At 45.8% G+C, this 23,026-nt stretch overlaps 1 protein-coding gene across 7 annotated transcripts in view; it reads left to right on the top strand.

The window, feature by feature from the left end:
* The window catches only part of PDZD2 (PDZ domain containing 2), a 349,024-nt gene that overhangs the window by 269,144 nt on the left and 56,854 nt on the right, over nucleotides 1-23,026 (top strand). For all 7 annotated transcript variants that reach the window (XM_045999587.1, XM_045999588.1, XM_045999586.1 and 4 more), the window contains one exon: nucleotides 5,107-5,262. In XM_045999587.1, coding sequence (XP_045855543.1) covers nucleotides 5,107-5,262 — 156 coding nt within the window. The remainder of the gene's footprint in view (nucleotides 1-5,106; nucleotides 5,263-23,026) is intronic.

Raw genomic sequence — 23,026 nt, 5'->3', positions numbered from 1 at the left:
GATGTTCCCTCTCGGACTGTTGAATTCCATAAGAGGGAAATGCTCCAAGGGAAGGACAGGAAAGTTCCCTTTCAGCCAGAGGTGATGGGGTTTGAAAAGCACCATAGGGTCTTAAACACTCACACAGACCGAGGCCTGTGTTTGCACAGCCCACCTCCCCACAGTCTGTGGCTCAAGGATGGGGAGTGGGGGTGGGGCAAGCATACCATGGCCACCAAACCTTTATTTCCATACTGACTTCTTTCTCCTGCTAGTTTGGAAAATGGGGAAGAGAAAACCTTCTCTAGGTCAAGCTGTTCCCCACAAACATGTGAACACAAAGAAATCATAAAATAAAAACAAAAAAGGTCCACTCATCACTTGCTTATGCCATACATAAAAATAAATTTAAAAATGGATGAAAGACGTTAATGTAAGACAGGAAACCATCAAAATCCCAGAAGAGAACACAGGCAGCAACCTCTTTGGCCTCGGCGGTAGCAATTTCTTACTAGACACGCCACCACAGGCAAGGAAAACAAAAGCAAAATGAGCTATTGGAACTTCATCGAGATAAAAATCTTCTGCACAGCAAAGGAAACAATCAACAGTTAAAAGGTGGCCTACAGAATGGGAGAAGAAATTTGCAAATGACATATCTCATAAAAGGTTAGTATCCAAAATCTATAAAGAACTTCTCAAACTCAATACCCATAGAAATAAACAACTTGGTTAAGAAATGGGCAGAAGACATGAATAGACACTTTTCCAAACATCCAGATAGCTAACAGACATATGAAAAGAGGCTCAACATCATTCATCATCAAGGAAACACAAGTCAAAACCCCGATGAGATATTACCTCGCACCTGTCAGGACGGCTAAAATTAACAACACAGGAAACAACAGATGTCGGCGAGGATGTGGAGAAAGGGAAACTCTTCTTATACTCTTGGTGGGAATGCAAACTGGTGTAGCCACCCTGGAGAACAATATGGAGGTTCCTCAAAATGTTAAAAACAGAACCAATCTACAGTCCAGCAATTGCAGTACCAGGCATTTATCCTAAGGACCCAAAAATACAGATTCGAAGGGGTACATGCACCCCAGTGCTTATAGCAGCATTACCAACAACAGCCAAACTATGGACGGAGCCCACATGTCCATCGGCTGATGAATAGTTAAAGAAAATGTGGGCTCTGTGTGTGTGTGTGTGTGTGTGTGTGTGTGTGTGTATTGTACTCAGTATTACTCAGCTATCAAAAAGAGTATTACTCAGCTATCAAAAAGAATGAAATCTTGCCATTTCCAATGACAGGGATCGAGCTCTGTCTGTTAAGGTTGATGCAGGGAATGGTAGTGACTTAAGAGCTTGCTCGCTGCCAGGTGATCGTGTGAAATCATGGAGCTTCCCTAGGTGGGCAAGTATTACTTGTATTATTACAAGTATTACTCAGTATTACTCAGCTATCAAAAAGAATGAAATCTTGCCATTTCCAATGACAGGAATCGAGCTAGAATGTATTATGCTAAGTGAAATAAGTCCGTTAAGGAGAGACAAATACCATATGATCTCATTCATATGAGGAACTTAAGAAAGAAAATAGATGAACGTATGGGAAGGAGGAAAAGGAAAAAAGGAGAGAGGAAACAAGCCATAAAATACTCAACAGTAGAGAACAAACTGAGGGTTGACTGAGGGAGGTGCATAGGGGGATGGGCTAGAGGGGTGACGGGCATTAAGGAGGGCACTTGTGAAGATGAGGCCTGGGTGTTGTGTGTAAGTGATGAATCACTGCGTTCCACTCCAGAAACCAGTATTGCACTGTAGTATTGCGCTGCCTAAAATTTAAATAATAAAAAGTCAACTCATGGGTAATCATAATTAAGGAGCATACAAGGGGGTTTTGAAAGCTGGTTTGTGATGTCACTCACTGGTCTGATCTGTGATGTCACTCACTGGCTCAAAGAATGGACAAGAACATGTATCAGGGGCTTTTTCCCTCTGATCTCATTTAATTCTTGAAACCCCATGAGAGAGGTATTAGTTCTTTTTATTCAAAAGATGACATTAACATCTAAGTGGTTAATTCATTTCCCCAGAGGTCACACCAGCAGTGGGGGGCAGAAACAGGTTTCATTGTGGACCCATAAGACTTCACAGTTTCCTGCTTCTTCCTGTATGGAGAGCTGCCTCTTATCCAATAAGATATGAAGGACACGGAGCCAATGGCATTAGAGAAGGGTAACGTGTTCCTGCCGGAGGCTTTGACTTTAGGGACATGCACTCAACCTACTGCCCTTGACCAACTGCACTGAGCAACAGGCCTAAAGATGACCAGCCCACAGAGAGGTGATGCCCTTCATTTCTTCCCATAGGCTCCGTTCCTGGCTAGGCGGTACGTTGCTATAGCAGCTGCCCACTGTTTGTTCCTAAACTGAATCCCCACCCTCTAAGACGCTCAGCCACCTTGGAGAGAAAAGTCTTTCCACACCTCTTGGCATCCGTGCCTCTTCGTTACCCAACAAGAGCACGCAATCCAGAGTCCTTGTTTTGTCTTCACATTTGAAGAGACGAAGGGGGGGAAAGAGCATTTGATTTGCTAAGTACAAAGAATAATAAAAATGTAAATTATTATTGTAGGAAGTAGTCACTTTGTCACCAAACTTTAGGACATTGTTTTGAAAATATAACCATGACTGTCTTCGAGACAGGCTGTCTCATGTCTCCATACAAGTAGATTGTTTGCTTGTGCATAAGAGCTTAGAAAGGTTTTGTCAAATGAATGAAATCAGAATTTCCCAGTGTGCTTTGCTATCTCGGGAAGCACGTGCTATCCATATGGATTTCTCTCTCTTTTTAGCACTCTCAGATTTTATTAGCAAGTCATATGCATTTATTATGTCTATGTAGAAAGTCTAGAGGAAAAGGAAGATAACATTTTCATAACACCACCAGTACTTCTACCCATTACCTGATCTGTCTGTCCAGGCGTGTTTGTTTTTTTCTTTTTTTTTTTAATATTTTTATTTATTTATATGGCAGACAGAGATCACAAGTAGGCAGAGAAGCAGGCAGAGAGAGAGGAGGAAGCAGGCTCCCTGCTGTGCAGAGAGCCCGATGCAGGCCTCGACCCCAGGACCCTGAGATCATGACCTGAGCCGAAAGCAGAGGCTTTAACCCACTGAGCCCCCCAGTGCCCCCCAGGCGTGTTTATTATTTTTAACGGACTCAAGCACAACGAGACAGAGTGCCCCTGGGCATCAGAGCCAGCACAGCCCTTTAAAAGCTGTGTGTCTTGAACAAGTTGTTGCATTTTTTTTAAACCTTGGTTTTCTCACCCGGACGGTGAGAATCCGTAACTACTTCATGGACTGTCAGGGAGATGAAGTGAAATGTAAAAAGCCCGAACAATGCAGCTGGTTGTAAGAAGCACTTGGAGAAACAGTTATTACATATTCCGACACCCAGCTCGTTGTTAACGTCCATTAATAAAATGATAATACTGTTTTTCACCTGCTTTTTCACTAAGTAGCATGCCGTAAGAATCTTTCCGCATCAGAAAGTGCATTTCTGTGGCACCACTTCTAATGACCGTGGAGTCGTCTATCCCGTGGCTATTGTGCCATTTACTCACGAGCTAGGACCTTCATCTCTTTTAAAAACTCTTTTCCATTAATGGTCTGGTAGAGCTGACCTCACAGAAGAGGGCTGAACTCACTTTTTGCTTCATAGCTTTTTCCTTCCCTGAGGTAGAATCTAACTATAGTATTCACACTTACTGACCTGACATGAAGGAGCTTTGGGTGCCTCCAAGGTGGGACGCTTGTCAAACTAGTAACAAACATCACTGTCACCAGGCGCCCGCTCATGAACGGTCTTTAATAACACCCGTTGTTTAAGATGGGTGTCTTCTGTTATTCTCCGTTCTGTCAAGCTCCGAGGAATATGGCAACCGAAGCTTTCCACGGGCTTCCTTCCTTGTAAAAATGACTGGTGTGGGAGAAAGGAGGACACATTTCTCTCTTTTCTGGCCTCAGATCAGCCACAGCCCTGGTCCCTGGCCTCCTGGGCTGTGCTGTTTCCCCAGAGAGTTCCTGGTGGCTGAGTGTGCACCTCTGCGTGTGGGGATTGTCACATGGCCCCAGCGACCTTGCCTGCCTTCCACCAACCCCTGTGGCCTGGTCTGTGTGTAGGAAGGAAGAAGGGCTATGGTGGAGGCCTCTTTATGTCTAATCGTAATGAAGTCTGATTCCATGTATTTTGTTGACCTTTAAAAATTGTTCAAGGGCTGCTTTCTCTGAAGAGACGTTATCGGTCTCCACTGGCAGCATGATTCAATCAACAGTCTAATTTCTTTCCAGTGAGCCTATGCTAGTGAGATGAGCCATGAGGGGAGGAGCACGTGGATATCAGGGCTCTGGGCTGGGCCTGGGGCACGACAAAGAGTAGAAATGACATTCAGTTTGAGGAACACTCAGATAACCAGGAGAGATAGGTATATTCAGACGTACATGTCAGGTGACGAAAGAAACAGTAAAGGACATTCAAGAAGAAGGGAGAGGCGAACGGGATGCCTTCTGAGATGGTCCGGGAGGGCTTACAGGAGAGAGTGCTGAGCCAGGAAGCTGAGCTCGCTGGGCAGAGGGAACTGCTGGTGGAGAAGGAATCTGGGCAGGGGAGAGCCTGGCGTGTTGGAAGGTCAGTATGGCTGGACTGGAAGGTGTGGATTGGAGGGGGGACTGGAGGGAGGTGTGTTTGGAGCACTGGGCAGAGGCCGCAGCTCTAAGATGGTGGTCTGTCCATGAGGGTGCTTAAACTACCCTGAAGGCAAGGCAGGAGAGGATATCAAAGGACCTAAAATTCAGGGAATTTGGACTGCCTGTAGAAATATCTAAGAAACACAGGTTTTTCAGGGGGGAAAAAATGGGTTAGGGCTTAAATTGGGTCTCCAGCCCTGACATGTGAAGTAACCTCACCAGCCTAGAAATGTGGAACATACGTTCCCCTATGGCCTGTAGGTTCAGAGCACATGAGCACTCCCAGCGGGCTTTGCTGGGTTTTCTTTGACCCAGAACTACTTGGTGCCATGGGGTAATTCACGACTCTTTAATTGTGTCCCCATAGGAGAACTCTGCTGAGGACCTCCTGAGGTTAACGTCTAAGAGTTTGCCTGATCTGACCAGCTCAGTAGAGGACGTGTCCTCCTGGACCGACAACGAAGACCAGGAGCCAAACGGGGAAGAAGACGAAGGACCCGGCTCGTCTTCTGTCCGGGGAGCAGTAAGTGTCTCTGGTTTCCCCAGCTGCTGTGCTGGAACAATGTTTCCCCAAAGATGGTGATGGCAGGATCAGAGATAATAGCTTAAGACAGTAGGATAGAGACCAGCGTGGGAGTGGGCCACAGGGCATTCTTTTTATTTTATTTTATTTTATTTATTTATTTATTTATTTATATTATTTTTATTTATTTTATTTATTTTTAATCAGGATCTTCCCAGACAAACCTGTGAGGGTAATGATTTCCATTTAAGAAAAAAACACTAAAACTGGAAATGAGATGAGAGAGCAATTGTGTATTAAGCTCACTGTGTATATCAATTTCTAGGACACTTATTCATATATACAGGAGGATTTTATTGCTACTTTTTGATGTAGTGTTTGAAAACGATTGGTTGTGAACTTAAACTTAGACGGAGAGATTGTGGTCGAGAGTGGAATGTTCCAAAAGCACAAAGCTCGTTCGGGTACAGAGGTGTGGATATGTCTTATGGTTTTAAGGAAACCAGGACTCTCGCCAGGCTCTTCCTAACACAGCCTGTGCGTTTCACACCCCCGTGGTCTGCTGCGCCTGGCACGTGGGGTCAGGACGGCTTTTGGCAAACTGAGGTTGCAGTGTGGCCCCTTGTTTCCTCTCTGGATCCCAGATCTGACAGAGGTGGCATTTTTAGCGCCAGCTCTTGTTAGCTCTTGTTCCCCACCCAACCAGCCGTGGGGTGGGGACTCCCTTCTGCCATTGGAGCCCCTTAGTCTTTGCTACCAGCACTAAACCCAGGCAGCACGGGTGAGCATCGGAAAATTCATTGTGGTTATAATTAGGCCTCAGAAGACCAAAAAATGCATGTTTTGTTACATTTACATAACATGTAATTGTATGGCATATGTAATATGCCATAAAATGGCATAATAATATACCATTTTATTTTAGGGAAGAAAATTTGCTTTTCTCCTTTCATTTCGATCCCTGGACATCCAGGGCCATGGAGCATGGCTGTGCGGCTGTGGGCTACACGTGGGTTACTTCAAAGTAATACTTCATAAACTTGAAGTTTGATGCTTCGTAAACATCATAGGCTTTTCTGTTCATTAGGACAATTTTCTGAAAGATGGCAATAAAGATTTTTGTTCTAACAAATTCAGTATATTAGGACAAATTTCCAGTCGAGGAGGGAAAGTCTCTCAAAGAAGAGATACCTTTTTGTAATTTGCCCTCAGGCATTGTATAAACCCATTGTTGATCTGAAACATTTTTCTAGCTGCTTTTCCTTCAAAGGAGAATTTTCTCGGAATAGTAACCTATAAAGCAAATAAATCAGAACTGAATGAATGAGGTTAAGGTGAACAGTTTAAAAACAACTGTGTGATTATTCCCATCTCTTTGTATTTTGACACCATTCTGTGACTGCCCTTAATTTTATGTTTAGTAAGGGCAGAGACCAAACCAATTTTCGTGGCCTAGACTGCTTCTCTGACTCCTGCTTACTTCTCAAAACTTATTTCTCACTGACCTCATCATTACTCCTAAGCAACCACCACACCACCCTTCCTGTGGTCCCTCAAGAAGACTGCATGCTTTTCTGCCACAGGACCTTTGTAAATGCTATTCTCTCTTTCTTTCTGGAATCTTCTGCCTGAATAAGATGATTCCTATTCATCTTTGAATAGGAATTGAATTTGAATCATCTTTGATGATTCCTATTCATAGTGTTGTTGCCTCAGAGAAACTTCTCCTGAATACACCCATGTATATCAAATCTCTTTGCCCTCAGCATGAGTAGGTGTCTCTCCTGTGAACTACTTGTCACACTTGGGTTTGTGATTATTTGATCAATATCTGTTTCTCCCAATCAGTTCTAAACTCCATGAGGTAACATGATGACTGGACTGGGGTCCCGATGAATCTCTAGAGTTTACCCACTACATCTGGTACTGAGTTATAAATGACGAAATGAATTTAAAAACAAACAGCAGAATAAGTGTTCACTGAATGCTAATGAAAATGATATGAATTATATAAATCCAGAATGAATCTGACTGGATTTATCCACCAAAAGAATTCTGGTTACTCCAAGGTCCGCAACTGACCACAGCATGGCAGCCTCAAATGGCCTTTGGGTTCCTATCAACATTCTAGCCCCCTTAGGCAGGGACGGTCCTTGAATAAGCCTTGAATGGACCTGAGCACCCAGTGTCTTCTCCCCACCACCTCTTTGCAGATGACTTATCCAATAAAGGGTTAGAGTCCATATATAATGAACTTACAAAACTCAACACCAAAACCATAAATAATCTAATTTTTTAAATGGGCAGAAGACATGAACAGACGTTTCTCCAAAGAAGACATGCAGATGGCCCACAGACATTTGAAAAGATTCTCAACATCATCATCACCAGGGAAATGGACATCAAAACCACCATGAGTTATCACCTCAACCCTGTCAGAACGGCTGAGGTTGAAACAACCCAAGAAACAAGTGTTGGGGAGGATGTGGAGAAAGGGGAACCCTTTCCAGCCACTCTGGAAAACAGTATGGGGGTTCCTCAAAAGGTTAAAAATAGTACTACTGTATAATCCAGGAATTCCACTACTGGGTATTTACCCAAAGAATACAAAAAACACTATTTCAAACAAAAATAATATACATGTTTATTGTAGCATTGTTAACAATAGTCAAATTATAATACTGTTTATTGTAGCATTGTTAACAATAGTCAAATTATAATACTGTGTTTATTGTAGCATTGTTAACAATAGTCAAATTATGAAAGCAGCCTGAGTGTCTTCTGCAGATACCTTCTCCCATTCAGTAGCTCGTCTTTTAGTTTTGTTGGATGTTTCCTTTGTTGTGCAGAAGTTTATTTTGATGAAGTCCCAGTAGTTCATTTTGGCTTTTGTTTCCCTTGCCTCGGAAGACACATCTAGAAAAATGCTGCTGTGACAGATGTCAGAGAAATTACTGCCTGTGTTCTCTTTCAGATTTTTAGGGTTGCAGGTCTTACATTTAGGTCTTTAGCCACAAATTTGTGTGTGTGTGTGTGTGTGTGTGTGTGTGTGCGCGCGCGCGCGCGCACGGAGGGAGGGTGGGGCGTAGGAAAGTGGTCCAGCTTCATTCTTTTGCATGTTGCTGTCCAGTTTTCCCAACACCATTTGTTGAAGAGACTGTCTTTTCCCCATTACATGTTCTGGCCTCCTTTGTCATTAATTAATTGACCATGTAATCATGGCTTTGTTTCTGGATTTTCTATTCTGTTCCGTTGATCTAGGTCTCTGTTTTTGTGCCAGTACCATACTATTTTGATCACTACAGCTTTGTAGTATATCTTGAAATCTGGGATTGTGATCCCTCCTGCTTTTTACTCCTTTTTCAAGATTGCTTTGGCTCTCTGGAGTCTTCTGTGGCTCCATGTTATTTGTTCTAATTCTGTGAAAAATGCTGTTGGTACTTTGATAGGGATTGCATTAAATCTGTAGATAACCACACATGTGTGTAGATATATAATATATATATATTTTTTTAAGATTTATTTGTGGGAGAGAAAGAACATGTGTGCATATGGGGGGTTAGGGGACTACTGGGGAGGGGCAGATGGGGAGAGGGAGTCTTAAGCAGAAGGATCAACACAGGGTTCAGTCCCACAACCCCAAAATCACAACCTGAGCCAAAACCGAGAGTCGGACTTAACCAACTGCACCCCCTGCGCGCCACAGCCCATGTGTATTTTTAATTGATCTTATATTAACTTCTGAAACTTGGTAGGATCTCGGTGATATAATCATGAACATTTCCCCCATGCCATTAAAGGGGCTTCTGAAGCATGATTTATAATGGCTGATATTCCACAACATAGAAGTGCCATAGCTAATTTCACCAGTTTTCTACCAGAAATTCCATTTTCATCAATCACATGTGTATTTGATTTTTTCAGTTATAAGGAATGCTGTACAGAATAGCTTCACCATACACCTCTGTGCACATTTTTTAATTTTCTTATTTTCTTAAATAGCTTAAGCAGAATTGCATAGTCAAAAGTTTTCTCCAGAGAGGTTATTTATTACTAATTTAGCGATCTAGCGATGGCCAGTTCCCATCATCACCAATAACATTATCTTTTTAAAAAAAGTTTACCAATTAATCATATTGTTTTGTATGTTTACTGTAGTTCTGCCAAACGCATGTCAGTGCATTATGTGAGAACATAATTTATTTGGGAAACCCAGCACTAACTCTCCACAAGTCAGTGTTTCAGTGCCGTCCGTTAGGAGACCTCCGTCATGTCACCCGGGGCTTTCATAGACAAATCCCAAATCCATTATCCGTGCGAAACTGATCCTGCGTGGACAGTTCTCCCTTCTCAGAGCCTCGACACCACCTCGCACACTTGGCCTTCTGCTCTGCTTCTCCGCAAAGCACTCCCCGAGGGGGACACTTGGGTTTCTCCCTGGCTCCCCAGTAATGCCGCAACACCAGTCACGTGTCACCGTCCTCTTGAGCTCTGGTTTCAACCAGGAGAGCAGAGCCGGAAACAGAGCTCTGAAGGACCGGCTGGAGGGCAGCTGACGCGAAGTACTTTCTGGATCTCACGGTGTGCCCAGGGTCTGCCCCGCAGTGCCTTATAAATGTACTGAACCACTGTGGGGAGGAAAATTCTCTTTTTCCATTCTATGTTTATAAACCAGCATCTCTGTTTCATCATTTTTTAAATACAAATGAAAAAATGAAAAAGAAATGAAAGAAACCTGGTGCTGTTTGATCAAGTTTTTTTTTTTTTTTTTTAATATTTTATTTATTTGACAGAGAGAAGTCACAACTAGGCAGAGAGGCAGGCAGAGAGAGAGGAGGAAGCAGGCTCCCTGCGGAGTAGAGAGCCGGACATGGGGCTCGATCCCAGGACCCTGGGATCATGACCTGAGCTGAAGGCAGAGGCTTTAACCCACTGAGCCACCCAGGCACCCCTGTTTGATCAAGTTTTAAAGCCTTTTATTTCACAGATGATAATGATTAGACCTGCTGCCAGACCGCACTCAGACGTTGACCGGTTTTGCACCTGTAAGTCACGGTGAGCTCCAAGCACTGGGCTGAGCGAATGTAACACAAATGCCGAGGATGTGTGATGAACACCCTTAGGACTTACTTTTCATGGCTGTGATGGACAGCAAGGAGATTTTCCTTCCAAAACGGTCCAGCTGTGCTTGGAATGAAACCACATGGTGAATATCAAATTTGAGGAATAGGGGTGCCTGGGTGGCTCAGTGGGTTAAACCTCTGCCTTCAGTTCAGGTCATGATCTCAGGGTCCTGGGATCAAGCCCCACATCAGGCTCTCTGCTCAGCGGGGAGCCTGCTTCCCCCCCTCCCCCCGCCTCTCTGCCTACTTGTGATCTCTCTCTGCCAAATTAAAAAAAAAATTTCTGAGGATTAGAGGCAGGGAAAAGGGAATGAGAACGGGACAGTGAAATGCTATGGCCATTTGCATAATTCTCATCCATCTCAGAGGGGTCTGGCTTCAGTGACAGGGCTCCCTCTCCACCATCCATCGCTCGCCCCTCCACATCCAGTATGGAAGGCGGCCACCTCCGCCATGCTGGCTGCCGTCCTGATCCATGTGACTGGCCACTCCTTCTCAAGTCTGTCTTCCCCACTGTCTTCTGCTCTGCAATGACAATTTGTAAATTAGGATCAGACCATGTCACTTAATGGTATAAAATAATTCAGGGGCTATCAATCACACTGAGGTTAAAATCCCACCTCCTTAACGTGGAATACGTCAGCTCCTGCCTGCCTGTGCTGACGTCTGGACGTGCTCCCGGCAGCCCTACATACACACACACACAGCCCTCCCCTAGCGCCTGAGCTCCACATTCCCCAGAGTTCCAGAACTCTCCACTACTTTGTGCCTCTGAACCTCCTCTTTGCACTTGGAAGAGATTCCTCAGCCCAGCCCAAATGTTGCTCCTCCCCGTAAGTAAATCTTTCCCTGAGCCCCCTCCCCCACCCCAGAGTTCTTTGGTCTCTGCTCTGCACTTGCAGGACAACGTGAAGACTTCTTCCAGAGTGCTTACCCTCTTGCCTTCATAACTGATCTTTCTGTTCTTCTGTCTTCCGCATTAGACGGCAACATTTCAAGGGCAAAGGCCATGATGCCTCAAGCATCTCTGTCACCCTAGAATGGTGGCAGGTCTGGGATCTAATAGGAGGTTGACAAGAGGAAGGATTCTCCTGTGATCTCTGGTCATTCCTTGACCACTTCTTATCTGTCCCTTGGTGGTCACCTGGTCCTCTTATGGCCTTGAGGTACAAGCCTGGGTCTGCGAGCCTCTGACTCTTGGTGCTTCACTCCTCTTGCCCCCAACACATGCCCTTGCCTGCACCCTTCCCCATCTGCTCTTCAGAGGAATTGGCCCCTGCCTCTTCCACCATTCAGGGTTTCACACTGTGGGGCGTCGCAGTGCTGTGAGATCTGGCCTTGCTGCTGGCAGGAGAATCAGGGAGAGTAATTTCCTTCTGGTCCTCGGGCCCAGTTGAGGGAGTCTCGACTCAGGTGCAGGTTTTGCGCACTTGGAACCAAGACGCAGCTGCGCGTGGAAGCCTGCGGAGGACGGGAGCCATAATCCCTCTGCTGCCTGACAACTTCCCTGTATAAAGGAGAATCGGTGTTGAAAGGAACTGAGATGCTTTGCTTTGAGGCATGACGTGTGTGTCTCATCGCTGGTTATCTAAGCACTAACCTTCCTCTCAAGGACCAGATCAAGTTGAGAGTTATCTCCAAGGATGCCCTCCACTCAAAACACCTATCAACATCTCTCTCTGTGCTGAGTCTGCTGATCACGGCTCCCTGAGCACTTAGCAGGTGCTGCTGTCTCTTTACTTGTGGCTGCTTATCTCTTTAGGGAAGAAAGAAAATACTTAAACTTTGTAAACTTTTTTTTAAAGATTTTATTTATTTATTTGACAGAGAGAGATCACAAGTAGGCAGAGAGAGAGAGAGGAGGAAGCAGGCTCCCCGCTGAGCAGAGATCCCAGGACTCAATCCCAGGACCCTAGGATCACGACCTGAGCCAAAGGCAGAGGCTTTAACCCACTGAGCCACCCAGGCGCCCCAACTTTGTAAACTTTTGAAGTCAGGTATATCTCTTTGGGCTCCCAGTATCCATTGGAGTACATTGTATTCAGTACTTTCTCAGTACATATTTCTCTTTTAGTAGGGACAGAGAGAGAGCGCGCACACGTGAGCAGGGGAGAGGGGCAGAGGGAGAAAGAACCCAACACAGGGCTCGATCTCATGATCCTGAGATCATCACCTGAGCCAAAATCAAGAGTCGGATGTTTAACCGACTGAGCCACCCAGGCACTCCTCAGTACGTATTTCTTGATCATAAAGCTGTCCCTAGGGCAGTGGTTCTCAAAGTATGGTCCCCGGAGCAGCAGCCGCAGCATCACCTGGAAATCTGTTAGAACCACAGAGCCTCAGGTCCCACCCTTGACCTGCTGAGTCAGAAACCCTGAGGCTGGCTGCCAGCAATGCAGTTGAACAAGCTTTCTAGGTGATCTGGACCCAGGCTGACGTCTGAGAACATCAGAGCCCTCCAGTAAAAGGGGCGGCAACTGTGTTATTGGCTATTCCAAAACACATGTGTCCTTTCTCAAGTCTAGCCTCCTGACAAAGGGGCTCCTCTCTTTTAAAAAATGAAGAGAGGGGAGAAAAGTTTTACTAGGACAGGGCATGGACGGGGGGATACCTCTTAAGGAGCTGGGAGCCTCTTTCTATTTCAACAAAAACAAAACCCGAAGTAACGATTGTCTTGCCAAACCTGTGATTGTCAAGGCTCAGCTGGGAAGAGCTCGTTGAGCACATCAATCAGCCGGCCCGTATCCGGCTTCCTCTGACATCAAGGGAATCAGTTCTAACGTTTTTGGAACCACCAGTTCGGGGAAATCTTAGAGAACTTTTGGCTGAGGAGGGTTTAAGAAGAAAATAAAGGACTTCACCTTTCAGAAGGAGAGAAGAGCCAGCTGGATCTTACAATTCTGTGAGTGAAACTGGCCTTGGATTCTGGGTCGGTGGGACAGTCATGAGGTGGGAGAACCTAATTCCAGTCTTCTGGAAGAGTCGGCGTCTTCGGGGGTGGGTATTGATCTGTAAATGGAAAGAAAGGAAGGAGGTCTTGTGCTTTGTTTGGATTGAATAACAGCCCTTAGTTTCCTGAGTGTCTGGGCCCTGAGACCTTGTACTGCGGTGTCTAGAAGTACCATTTCTGGTTGAGTCGAGCGGCCCTAGGTGGGAAACAGTCTCCTGTTTTGTGCCCAAGCTAGGTTTTTTCCCTGGTGATTCTGAGGAGAAAGCCTCATGCAAGGAACCGTGAGCACCAAGTATGTAAACTTGCAATTAGGATTAAAATGGGGAGACCCCATATCTGACTAGAAATTGGATCTTCACAGAATGAAACTATTAATGCACAGAGACTGACAACAGGGCGCCCTGCCCTTTTTGCAAGGGGAGCAGATGTTCTTTCCCTAAAGCCTTGAGGAGAGACTGTTAAGACAGTCGCTCGCGGAGCGCCTGGGTGTCTCAGTGGGTTAAGCCTCTGCCTTCAGCTCAGGTCACAAACCCAGAGTCCTGGGATCGAGCCCCGCATCTGGCTCTCTGTTCAGCGGGGGTCCTGCTTCCTCCTCTCTCTGCCTGCCTCTCTGCCTACTTGTGATCTCTGTCTGTCAAAGAAATAAAATCTTCAAAAAAAAAAAAAAAAAGACAGTCTGCTCTCACAGGCGCAGGGGTCTGGGCTGCTCACTCAGGCTGTCTCTGAGCAACCGCTTCGAGATGGCTCACTCCCCTGGGTCAGACATGGCCTTCTCTTCTTTCTGGGCTTCCTCTTATTCCTTGTCTATCGTCAGAACTCACTTCTCCTTAGAAGTCTTCCCAGATACACTTATCCTTCATGCCTGGACCCCCAGCCTGTAACAGGGCCTGTATTTTCCTTCATGGTCCTGAACACAGATTATAATGATGCATGCGCTGACTTGCTTAAAGTAAGACCCAAGTGGACAGGGACCATGTCAAGTTTGCTTCCTCATGTACCCCAGGACTTCACTGCTGGCTCTCAGCGTGCACGTATATATGGGATGGAAGGATGTTGGGACAGGTGGACAGTTGACGTCCCCCTCATCATGTTCGGTCATCTCCCACTGACTTGCCCACCTTCACCAGCACGCCATGAATTTAAAACAGGCATGGCGCTTATTGTTTGTGTCTGCAAGCTAGGAAGCCTTATCTGCCTCTCCCCTCTGGATTTTCCACCTGGCATAGGAGTATCGATGACAGAGAAATCATTTTTCTATGCAGAGCACTGGGGAAAACACAGCATAGCTTCCCTAAAAATAGGACATTCGTGGTAGCACCTCATTAACAAATGAGTAGATCTCTTTACTTTTTGTTCAGTTAACGTTTGAAAGCTGCAGGCTAGAGATGGAATTTAGGATGTGATTTTTTTTTTTTAAGCAAATCAACAGTAACTACAAAAGATTAAACATCCCAGGGGAGTTGGCAAAGGAGTACGTGGACTGTAAGTGAAAAGACAAGCCGAAAAGGTATCAGGGAGAAGAGCATGGAACGGAGAGTCTCAGAGTTGGGGATTCTGAGGAACAGAACTGCGAGGTGTCTGAGCTACAGGGAACCGTGGAGATCAACTGGCCCAAACCGTGCCTTTTATAAGCTAGAAATGTGTGGTGAGAGAGAAGCCTGCTTAATTCTGCTCATCCCCCCAGATCAGTCATGTTGATGGCTCAAGGCAGCTACGAGGGAAAAGCAAAAGAGCCAGGAAAGAAAAGGTGAATGTCCTCAGGGAGGCATTCACAGCGCGTCTCAAGGATGCCAGGGGAAAGGGTGTGTGTTGCAGACGCGTCAGTGTGCGGGGAAAGCCCTGCGTTTGGGGTCCCCAGTGCACGGGGAGGGCGTGGTTTCAGCTGCTCCTCAGATCTCCGGGGTCCTGGCTGGAGCGGAGTAGGGCCCAGGATTCGTCTTTGGAAGCTTCCCAGTGATTCTGATGCCCACCCAGATTTTGAAAAGCAAATTTGGGAGAGCAGGTGGCTGCTGTCATAGGCGGCAGGTTCGGATACAGCCTTTGTTGGCCACGTGGCAGTGTCCAGGGCCGGCTGCAAGGTGGCAGGGCTCCTGAGTCTCCTGGCTGGAGGCTGCTTGCCCCCAGACCTGTCTGCCCGTGGCTTCGAGACAAGGGGAAGGTTTAGGCCCCCAACATCCTGCCTCCTTTCCATAGTTTGGGATGAGGGAGTGAGGCCGGTGTGTTTGAGGTGCTGTGGGAAACCTGGAAACACAGACTCCCCCAGCCCACTCTGGATCCTCCATGAGCAGAGGCTTGCACGCATCTCGTAGTGCTCCTCCTTGCCTTTGCAGATGCCAGTCCTGGCGCACAGACCCCGTGTTCCCAGCACCAGCCCGAAGCAGGCAGCGACACAGATACTGATCCACAGTTCCCGAGTTGTACGTTTTCATTCCATGGTCGCAGATAGTGAACTACCCTCTCTTTACCCCCCAGAGTCCGACACTTGCCCACACAGGTCTCCGCTCACTCAGATGCTCCGTAAGCCAGACGTCAGCTGGCTGCGGCCACGTGTTAGAGGCTGCACGAAGGCCCGTGCGAGGTGCAGAATTGCCAGGACAAGATAAGACAAGGCTGCAATTATTGTTGGTCTAGGGAAAGGAGATTTAAATTTGGGGGTGGTTTTTCGTTTGGTTTGGTTTCATGCTTAAGGAGATGAAGCGATTATTTAAACAGGTGGGGGGAAGGAAGATAAGAGTAATGATTGGGTCTAGATAAATTGCCCAGAAAACAGCTGAAGTCTGCATTAGGCTGAGTCCCCGGGGTGCATTTTCTGGGGCCTGTTCCAACTCGTTACCTGGCTCTGGGCTGCATTTCCCAAGGAGCAGTTTGCACTTCTCAAGGAAGTAAACAGCTCAAGTGATTTGCATTAAAAGAAGCCAATACTGTGTCTGCTCTCTCCACACAGCGCGCAGCGGTCTCCACTGTGGAGTGAACACAGCCAGTGGGGGGGCGGGGGGGGGGGGGTGGAACGGGACGCCAGACCATCCCGTGGAGCATGGGGGGGAAGTAGTAGAACGTGTATCGATTTTATTTCATTTTAGGTTGTTTCGGGTTTTACAGTGTACACACATTAGCACAGTAGCATAGGGTTATAATTTACGAATCTTAGCGTGCAGTCAACGCTGTTACCGCCTTCTAAATTTGAAAAATTCCTTCAAATTTCAATGAAAATAGAATGTGGTCCACTAGAGCACGTAATACAATTTATTTGCCCTCTCATTAATTTCTTTTGTGAAAATAACACCCTAGAAGTCGTGAGGCGACTTCACAACTTCAGGCATGTTGGTTCCTGTCTTTGTGTATTCTTTCCATTACCGCAGTCCAAGATGCCTTTCAGCCCTGCCCCCCATTACGAATTTCCCTCTTATAAATATCACCCCTAATAATTTAGTTTTATATGTCCTTTGGGAGTTTAAATCTGGGATCCACACTTTGAAATGTAAAGACAAATATATTAAGACTTGAGGAAGTTTGTCAGTTCAGAAATGAAACTGAAAGGAAAACTTTTTCAGCCCTAGCCAAAATGATGGTAGTTACACAGGAGGGGAAAATGGGGCAGTGTGACTCATCTGTGCACTGTATAGCTTAGGAAATCTATCTTATTTGTTTATGAGCTTCACTCAGCCTTGAAAGTAACAGAAATCCTTGAGATGTATGTGTCTTTTGAGACTGTAAATGGAGATCGCGCTGATACAGTCAGATTCTTGCTCTCTTAAGAGAAACAGGATATTCCCACTTAGGTTCAATTCCAGTTATTGTGTTGGTTTTTTTAGGAAAATGACAAAACCACTTTGACGGTGCATAGATGAGTTAGACAAATAGGCGATGTATGCTAGGAAACACACACACACCCCTCACTTAAAGACTTCATGAGCAATGGAAGACTTGGAGTTTTGGGGGTATTTTTTCCTTTTTCACTATGTCTTATGCAAAACGGTAATACAGAGCCTGGAAATAAAAACATAGCAAAATATAAGAGATCAGAAGTTCCCCTGTGGAATTCAGGGCAGACATTTCTCAAAGAAATAAGTTTGTTTAAATTTGATGGATTCTCCCCACCCCTGTTGAAATTGTTGTTTGCTTGCCTGACTTTTTATGTAAGTACTGGCTGATCTCAGTAAATGACATTTGCAGAAAATGAAAACCATTCTCTTTCTCTTATACCTTCACTTGAAATATCCTTCCTTCTACTTCTGCCTATCAAGTTTTTGAAGCTCTCCTCATCTTTCAAAGAGACTTTTCTAATAGTGCCAGCCACTGTCATCTCTCCTGTCTCTGATTGGCAATCTCATTTGTCTGCTTCTCATATCATAGCACTTAAAATCAGAAAGACCACTCCTGATTTATAAATGGGATAGATGTTTTTAAAATTTTTTTGGTAAAGCTATTATGTGGATATTCAAACTGATTTCCTCTAGCAAAGACATATTTACTTAGTAGATATTTGTGGAATTGTCTTTTAAGCTAGTAGAGACAGACAGATAACCTGCACGTCACACACACCTGCACATACCGCCTGTCCTCGGCTCCAGAAGCTGAGGACATCTCTAATCCTTCCTGACACTCTGCTCTGACACCAGATACAACCACAGAAGCTGGTAACCTGGCCGTGCAGGAGCCCACATCCAGGTCCTGGAAGGAGCCAACACTGGACTACAGCCAGCCTAACATTGCCATCCCCATGCTGCTGAGAGCTGTGCTGGGGACTCCAGGGGGGACAAAGAGAAAACAGACACAGTCTTCCTCTCTTAACAGGATTTATCGGGACGCCTGGGTGGCTCAGTTGGTTAAGCGCTGCCTTCAGCTCAGGTCATGATCCCGGCGTCCTGGGATCGAGTCCCACATCGGGCTCCGTGCTCGGCGGGGAGCCTGTTTCTCTCTCTGTCTCTGCCTGCCACTCTGTCTGCCTGTGCTCACTCTCTCTCTCTCTGACAAATAAATAAATAAAATCTTTTAAAAAATACCTTTAACAGGATTTATCGTTTTCCATAATGAATTATAGGTATTACCGAACTTTTCATATTCCCCTCTTCTGTAAAATAAATCCTTAGGAGCCATATGCCATATTGACCCAGAGGAGGGACATCTGATTTCTCCCAGGAATCTGGGAGGGTTCAGTAGATGGGGTGGTGTTTGACTACTCCATCTGTGGGGAGCACCCACAGAAGTGGGTGACGTTCTAGAGCAGAACAACATGCACAGTGGTCTTCGAATAAGACATTTTATGGCCCATTCAAGAATCAACAAATAGTCTATGAGGCACAGATATTTAGTCCATGCTTTTAGTTGCAGACTAAGGAATTTGACTTACTAGAGTCAGTGATGGTTTTCAAGTTGAATGACGGAGTCCGAGTATTAGTTTTAAGATTATTCCAACAGTGAGGTAGACAAACAGCAAGACCAGTCAGCAATCCAGACAGCAAGCAATCCAGTCAGATTCAGCAAGACTGAAGAAAAGCAGAGCAGGGGTGGAGGCCGACACAGGTGTGGAGGCCTTTGCCTCAGCCCCACAGGGAAGTGGCCAGAGCCTGTGCTGCAGGAAAGGTGTCCATGAAGACGGAAAGGCAGGAGGCAGTGTGACTGACGGGTCAGTGGAGGAAGGGAGCAGGCCCAGCCCACCAGGCAGAGCGCTGGCTTCTGCGATCAAGGGGGTCCTTGGTGGTAGAAAAGAAGGATGAGAATTTCCTCTCCACCTTTTTTCGTGAAGGCAGGGCTAATCCTAAGCAATAGTTGGAACAGGATTTTGTTTACCTTCGAAACCTCAGCTTCCTGTGCTCTGCTCCTTCTCAGTTGCTAGTCCCTCTGTTCACAGGTTTCCTGAAGCCTGGAGCCCTCCTATTGCTCTCAGCTTCCCTACTGAGGGTACCCACGGCCTCCCTGGCCCCCAGGAGACTCCAGGACTTCAAGAAGTCCTCTATCCTTCTTCTCCACGTCATCTCCCCCACTTTTGCTATCAACATCAATAACATAAAAGGCCATCCAACAAGCAAAATCTTTTCCATTTCTTCCAAGCAGTATGTTTGCTATTAAAGCAATCTGATTAAAGTGCTCTCAATGGTGGCCAGTGGTTCTGTGACACTTAGCAAACTATGTGCATCTTAAAAAGAGAACTTTTGTTATTTCAAATGAGTTGCTTACCAATATCATTTAAAAATGAAATTTAAAGATAAAATCACAAAGCATGGGTGCCAAAGATGTTCTTAGAGGCAATTCCGTGGTAGACCAGTAAGCCTGGTCTCCAGCAGCAGGTTCCTTAAGATGCCTCTTCTTGTCAGTACCTTCCCTTCAGCTGACTAAGTTATGTGTCTTAAAACTTCTCAGGTCTGTTCACAGTGACTTTGGTTAGGGATGGGCGGTAGAGGGCTAGGGTTTGAACTATTCCTACAGATGAGGGGCCAGCAGTTATCAGATCGTACACATTTCAGGCTTTGCTGGCCAGTCTCTGCTGCAACCGTTCACCTCCGCCTTTGTAGAGTAGAAGCCGTCATCGGCAATCAGAAAAGTAATGGGCATGACCGTCTTCCACTAAAACTTCACAAAGACAGATCTGGAGCCAGATTTGGCCCCCAGGGAGCAGTTTGCCAACCCCTCAATAGATGGTCATGTATGAGCCTGGGGCAGCCTCTCTTCTTATTGCTTCCTGTGGGGGCTCCCATGGACATGCCCCAGCTTTCCAGTCAGATTCTTCAAGAAGCGCATACCCTTAGAAATAGACATCAACAAATAAGTGTGACGTTAGTACCAGTCCTAGAATAACGAGTGGAAGGTACAAGTCTTGTTCATCTGGAAAAGGCAGCAGAAAGCCTCAGGGTGACCCCCCAGAACTTGCCAGCACATCGACACTTAGCAGCAGTGTCTACAGCCCAACCAATTACTCTCCATCTAAAATCTGCCTACATAGTGTCTTCAGTCCAAATGATCTTCTATTTTCCTAAGCCAGATAATCATATAAAACTTTCTCTAGAGAAATACTTGTAGAGAGAAAACATTTGTATGGCACTGTCTTAATTCATACCTTATTTTCTTTCCTCCATCCCTCCCACTTGCTTCTTGGGTCTCTTTTAACATACCTTTTTTAAAAAATATTTATTTATTTGACAGAGAGAGACGCAGGGAGAGGGAACACAAGCAGGGTGAGTGAGAGAGGGAGAAGCAGGCTTCCTCACTGATCAGGGAGCCCTATGTGGAGCTCGATCCCAGGACCCTGGGATCATGAACTGAGCCAAAGGCAGCCGCTTAATGACTGAGCCACCCAGGTGCCCCATGCCTTTCTTTTCTGATCGCTCACCCACTTCTACCTTTTGTGCGTCTTGAGATTGTCCCCCCACACACACGATTTTACCATTCTGGAGTTGAGGATAAAGAATATCAGGGGCGTCTGGGTGGCTCAGTCGGTTGAGTGTCCCATTCTTGATTTTGGCTTGGGTTGTGATCTCAGGATTGTGGGATTGAGCGCCCCATCAGGCTCTGTGTTGGGCGTGGAGCCTGCTTTAGATTCTTTCTCTCCCTCTCCCCTCCTCCATCTTTCCCTCCCTTAAAAAAAAAAAAAAAAACCAAAACATTGTCCTGCTCCCAGAAATATGTCCAAGGAGAGCAGGGAGCCAGCTCCTGCTGAGAAATGACCCAAAGATCTGCCTATAGTAGCCAGCCCACAAGCCAAAAAAGAGCTCCCGGCTCCACACTTTTCTCACCCACTAGGTCATGGAGCACGGAGAGAATGATAGATTCCTGCTTTGTAGAGAGAGTCCACACTCGCCTTGTCAGGGTTTGAAATCAGTGCCAAGGAGGGACGTGTGCAGATTCCCCTTGCGATCCGCATCTCCTGATATTTTTGAAGAACTGAGTCACTGGAGGACACTGTCCTCTCCTTGGGATGGTGACACACCAAACCTGCCACAGGGGAGGCAAACGTGGACCAGTGCCTGATGACCTTCCGACATCCTAAAGGTGATTTCTTTGCCTCAACTTTCCAAGGGACTGAGAAATCTGTTTAATATGTGTGCATAAACGTCATCCAAATAATCAGCAACCAAGCATGTTAAGCCCATTCAGATTGTTTGGGGATGATCAACGGGAGGAAACCAGAAACAGACTCAGAACAAGGACAATATTGTTTCATTTTCAGGGCCCCAGCCCGAACGCCTGGGTCCCCCATCAGTTGCGGCTTCTCCCCAGCTGCCTCTGACGCTCTGCACACACGCTGTACGTGTACTAGAACATTCTGGGGTCTGGCAAGTTTTGCTTTTCAGTTCCACTGTTTTCCTCTTCAGTCCCAAGTCTGCTTTGTTGGAAAGCAGTGACTCTAACGTAGCAGCAGATTTCCGTTTGAATTTCTGCAGTCAGCTCACAGGCTTCTTGCTGCTTTGGGCTGATTTATTATTGTTCTGATTCCCGTATTCTGAATGGTTATTCATTCCCGGCCCTGGCCTCTCTGATGGCCATCTGGTTCTCCTTTGGTCACTCAAACATCTGCCCCAGAATCTGGAAAATGAGCTTCCTTTGGCAGCCTAAAAATAATCTGAGTGTGAGTGAAGCATAAAAGGGGAATCGCCACGCTCCTCTGTCCCATAGATACAGGCCAGGGGGACGAGCCAGCACAGCCTCCTAGGGATTTGGAGCTTGGATGCCTTCTGTCACATCTGCAGATTATTTTTTCTTCAAGTGCTGGGAACTGTAAAAACACGGCATGAACTGGGGACAACCCTGCAGTTTTCCTTGGGATCGGATCTGCTTGCACAATGGAGATGGTTGGAGATGAAAGCCACACTTTGCACGGTTTGTTTGTAAGGCTTCAAAAGTTTGCTGAGAAAGACAGATGATGCTCAGGAGTCAACATTATATTAGTAACAGTGTGTTTAAGGAGATCTCGTAAATGGTTTGGACGGCAGTTATAGACCATTCCTAAATACTAGACTTTTAACTTGGACCCAGGGGGCCTGTCTCTTAAGGTAAGGATGCTTTGCTCCTTGCCTCCAGAAGACTAAAGTTTACCAGAAGCTAAAACTCAATCCTAGGCCGTTTCTCCTACAAAATTATTTCTAGCCTCACTGTTCAGTACAGCTTTTCAGAGGGGCTACGAAGAGAGAAAATGTCAACACAATAATGATATTCAAATCCTTACCATCCCAACAAATTCAAACCTCCTTGTAAGTCATAATCCAAAAACATTAAAATCAAAAGTCATTAACATCCAGTCTTAAATTTCCTTCACCTTTTGAGTTAAAAACCAAAGCACTTAAAGGCCTCCTTCAATTTCTCCTATTCTTTCTTTTGCTCCATTTCACAAATGAGATTCTTGATGCCGGGGCATCTCTGCAGTCCGGGCCATTTCTCACTGCAACAAATAAGGCTCTTTCAGCTCCGAGAAAGTTGAATTTGTTCAACAGCGAGTCTCTTGTATGCTTTCTCTTTTAGTGAAATGTGAATGGACAAAGAGTAAATGGACCTACACCCTTGACATTTAGAAAAATGAGCCAATCCCTCATGCCTAGACAGTTGTCCCAGGAAAACTTTTGTTCCCAGGACCTTATTTAATTTTGCCCAAAGACCACATCAAGAACTATAAAACGTCTGAGATTTTACACTACAGTTTCATGGCTACTGCCACAAGACATGAGACTCCTGGGTCAGAGACAAACGACTTCATTACTGA

The sequence above is a fragment of the Meles meles genome, chromosome 3 (assembly GCF_922984935.1).
Source record: "Meles meles chromosome 3, mMelMel3.1 paternal haplotype, whole genome shotgun sequence".
Taxonomy (NCBI): Eukaryota; Metazoa; Chordata; class Mammalia; order Carnivora; family Mustelidae; genus Meles; species Meles meles.
Note: the sequence above shows the minus strand (reverse complement) of the source record. Positions and strands in the feature narration are given on the sequence as shown.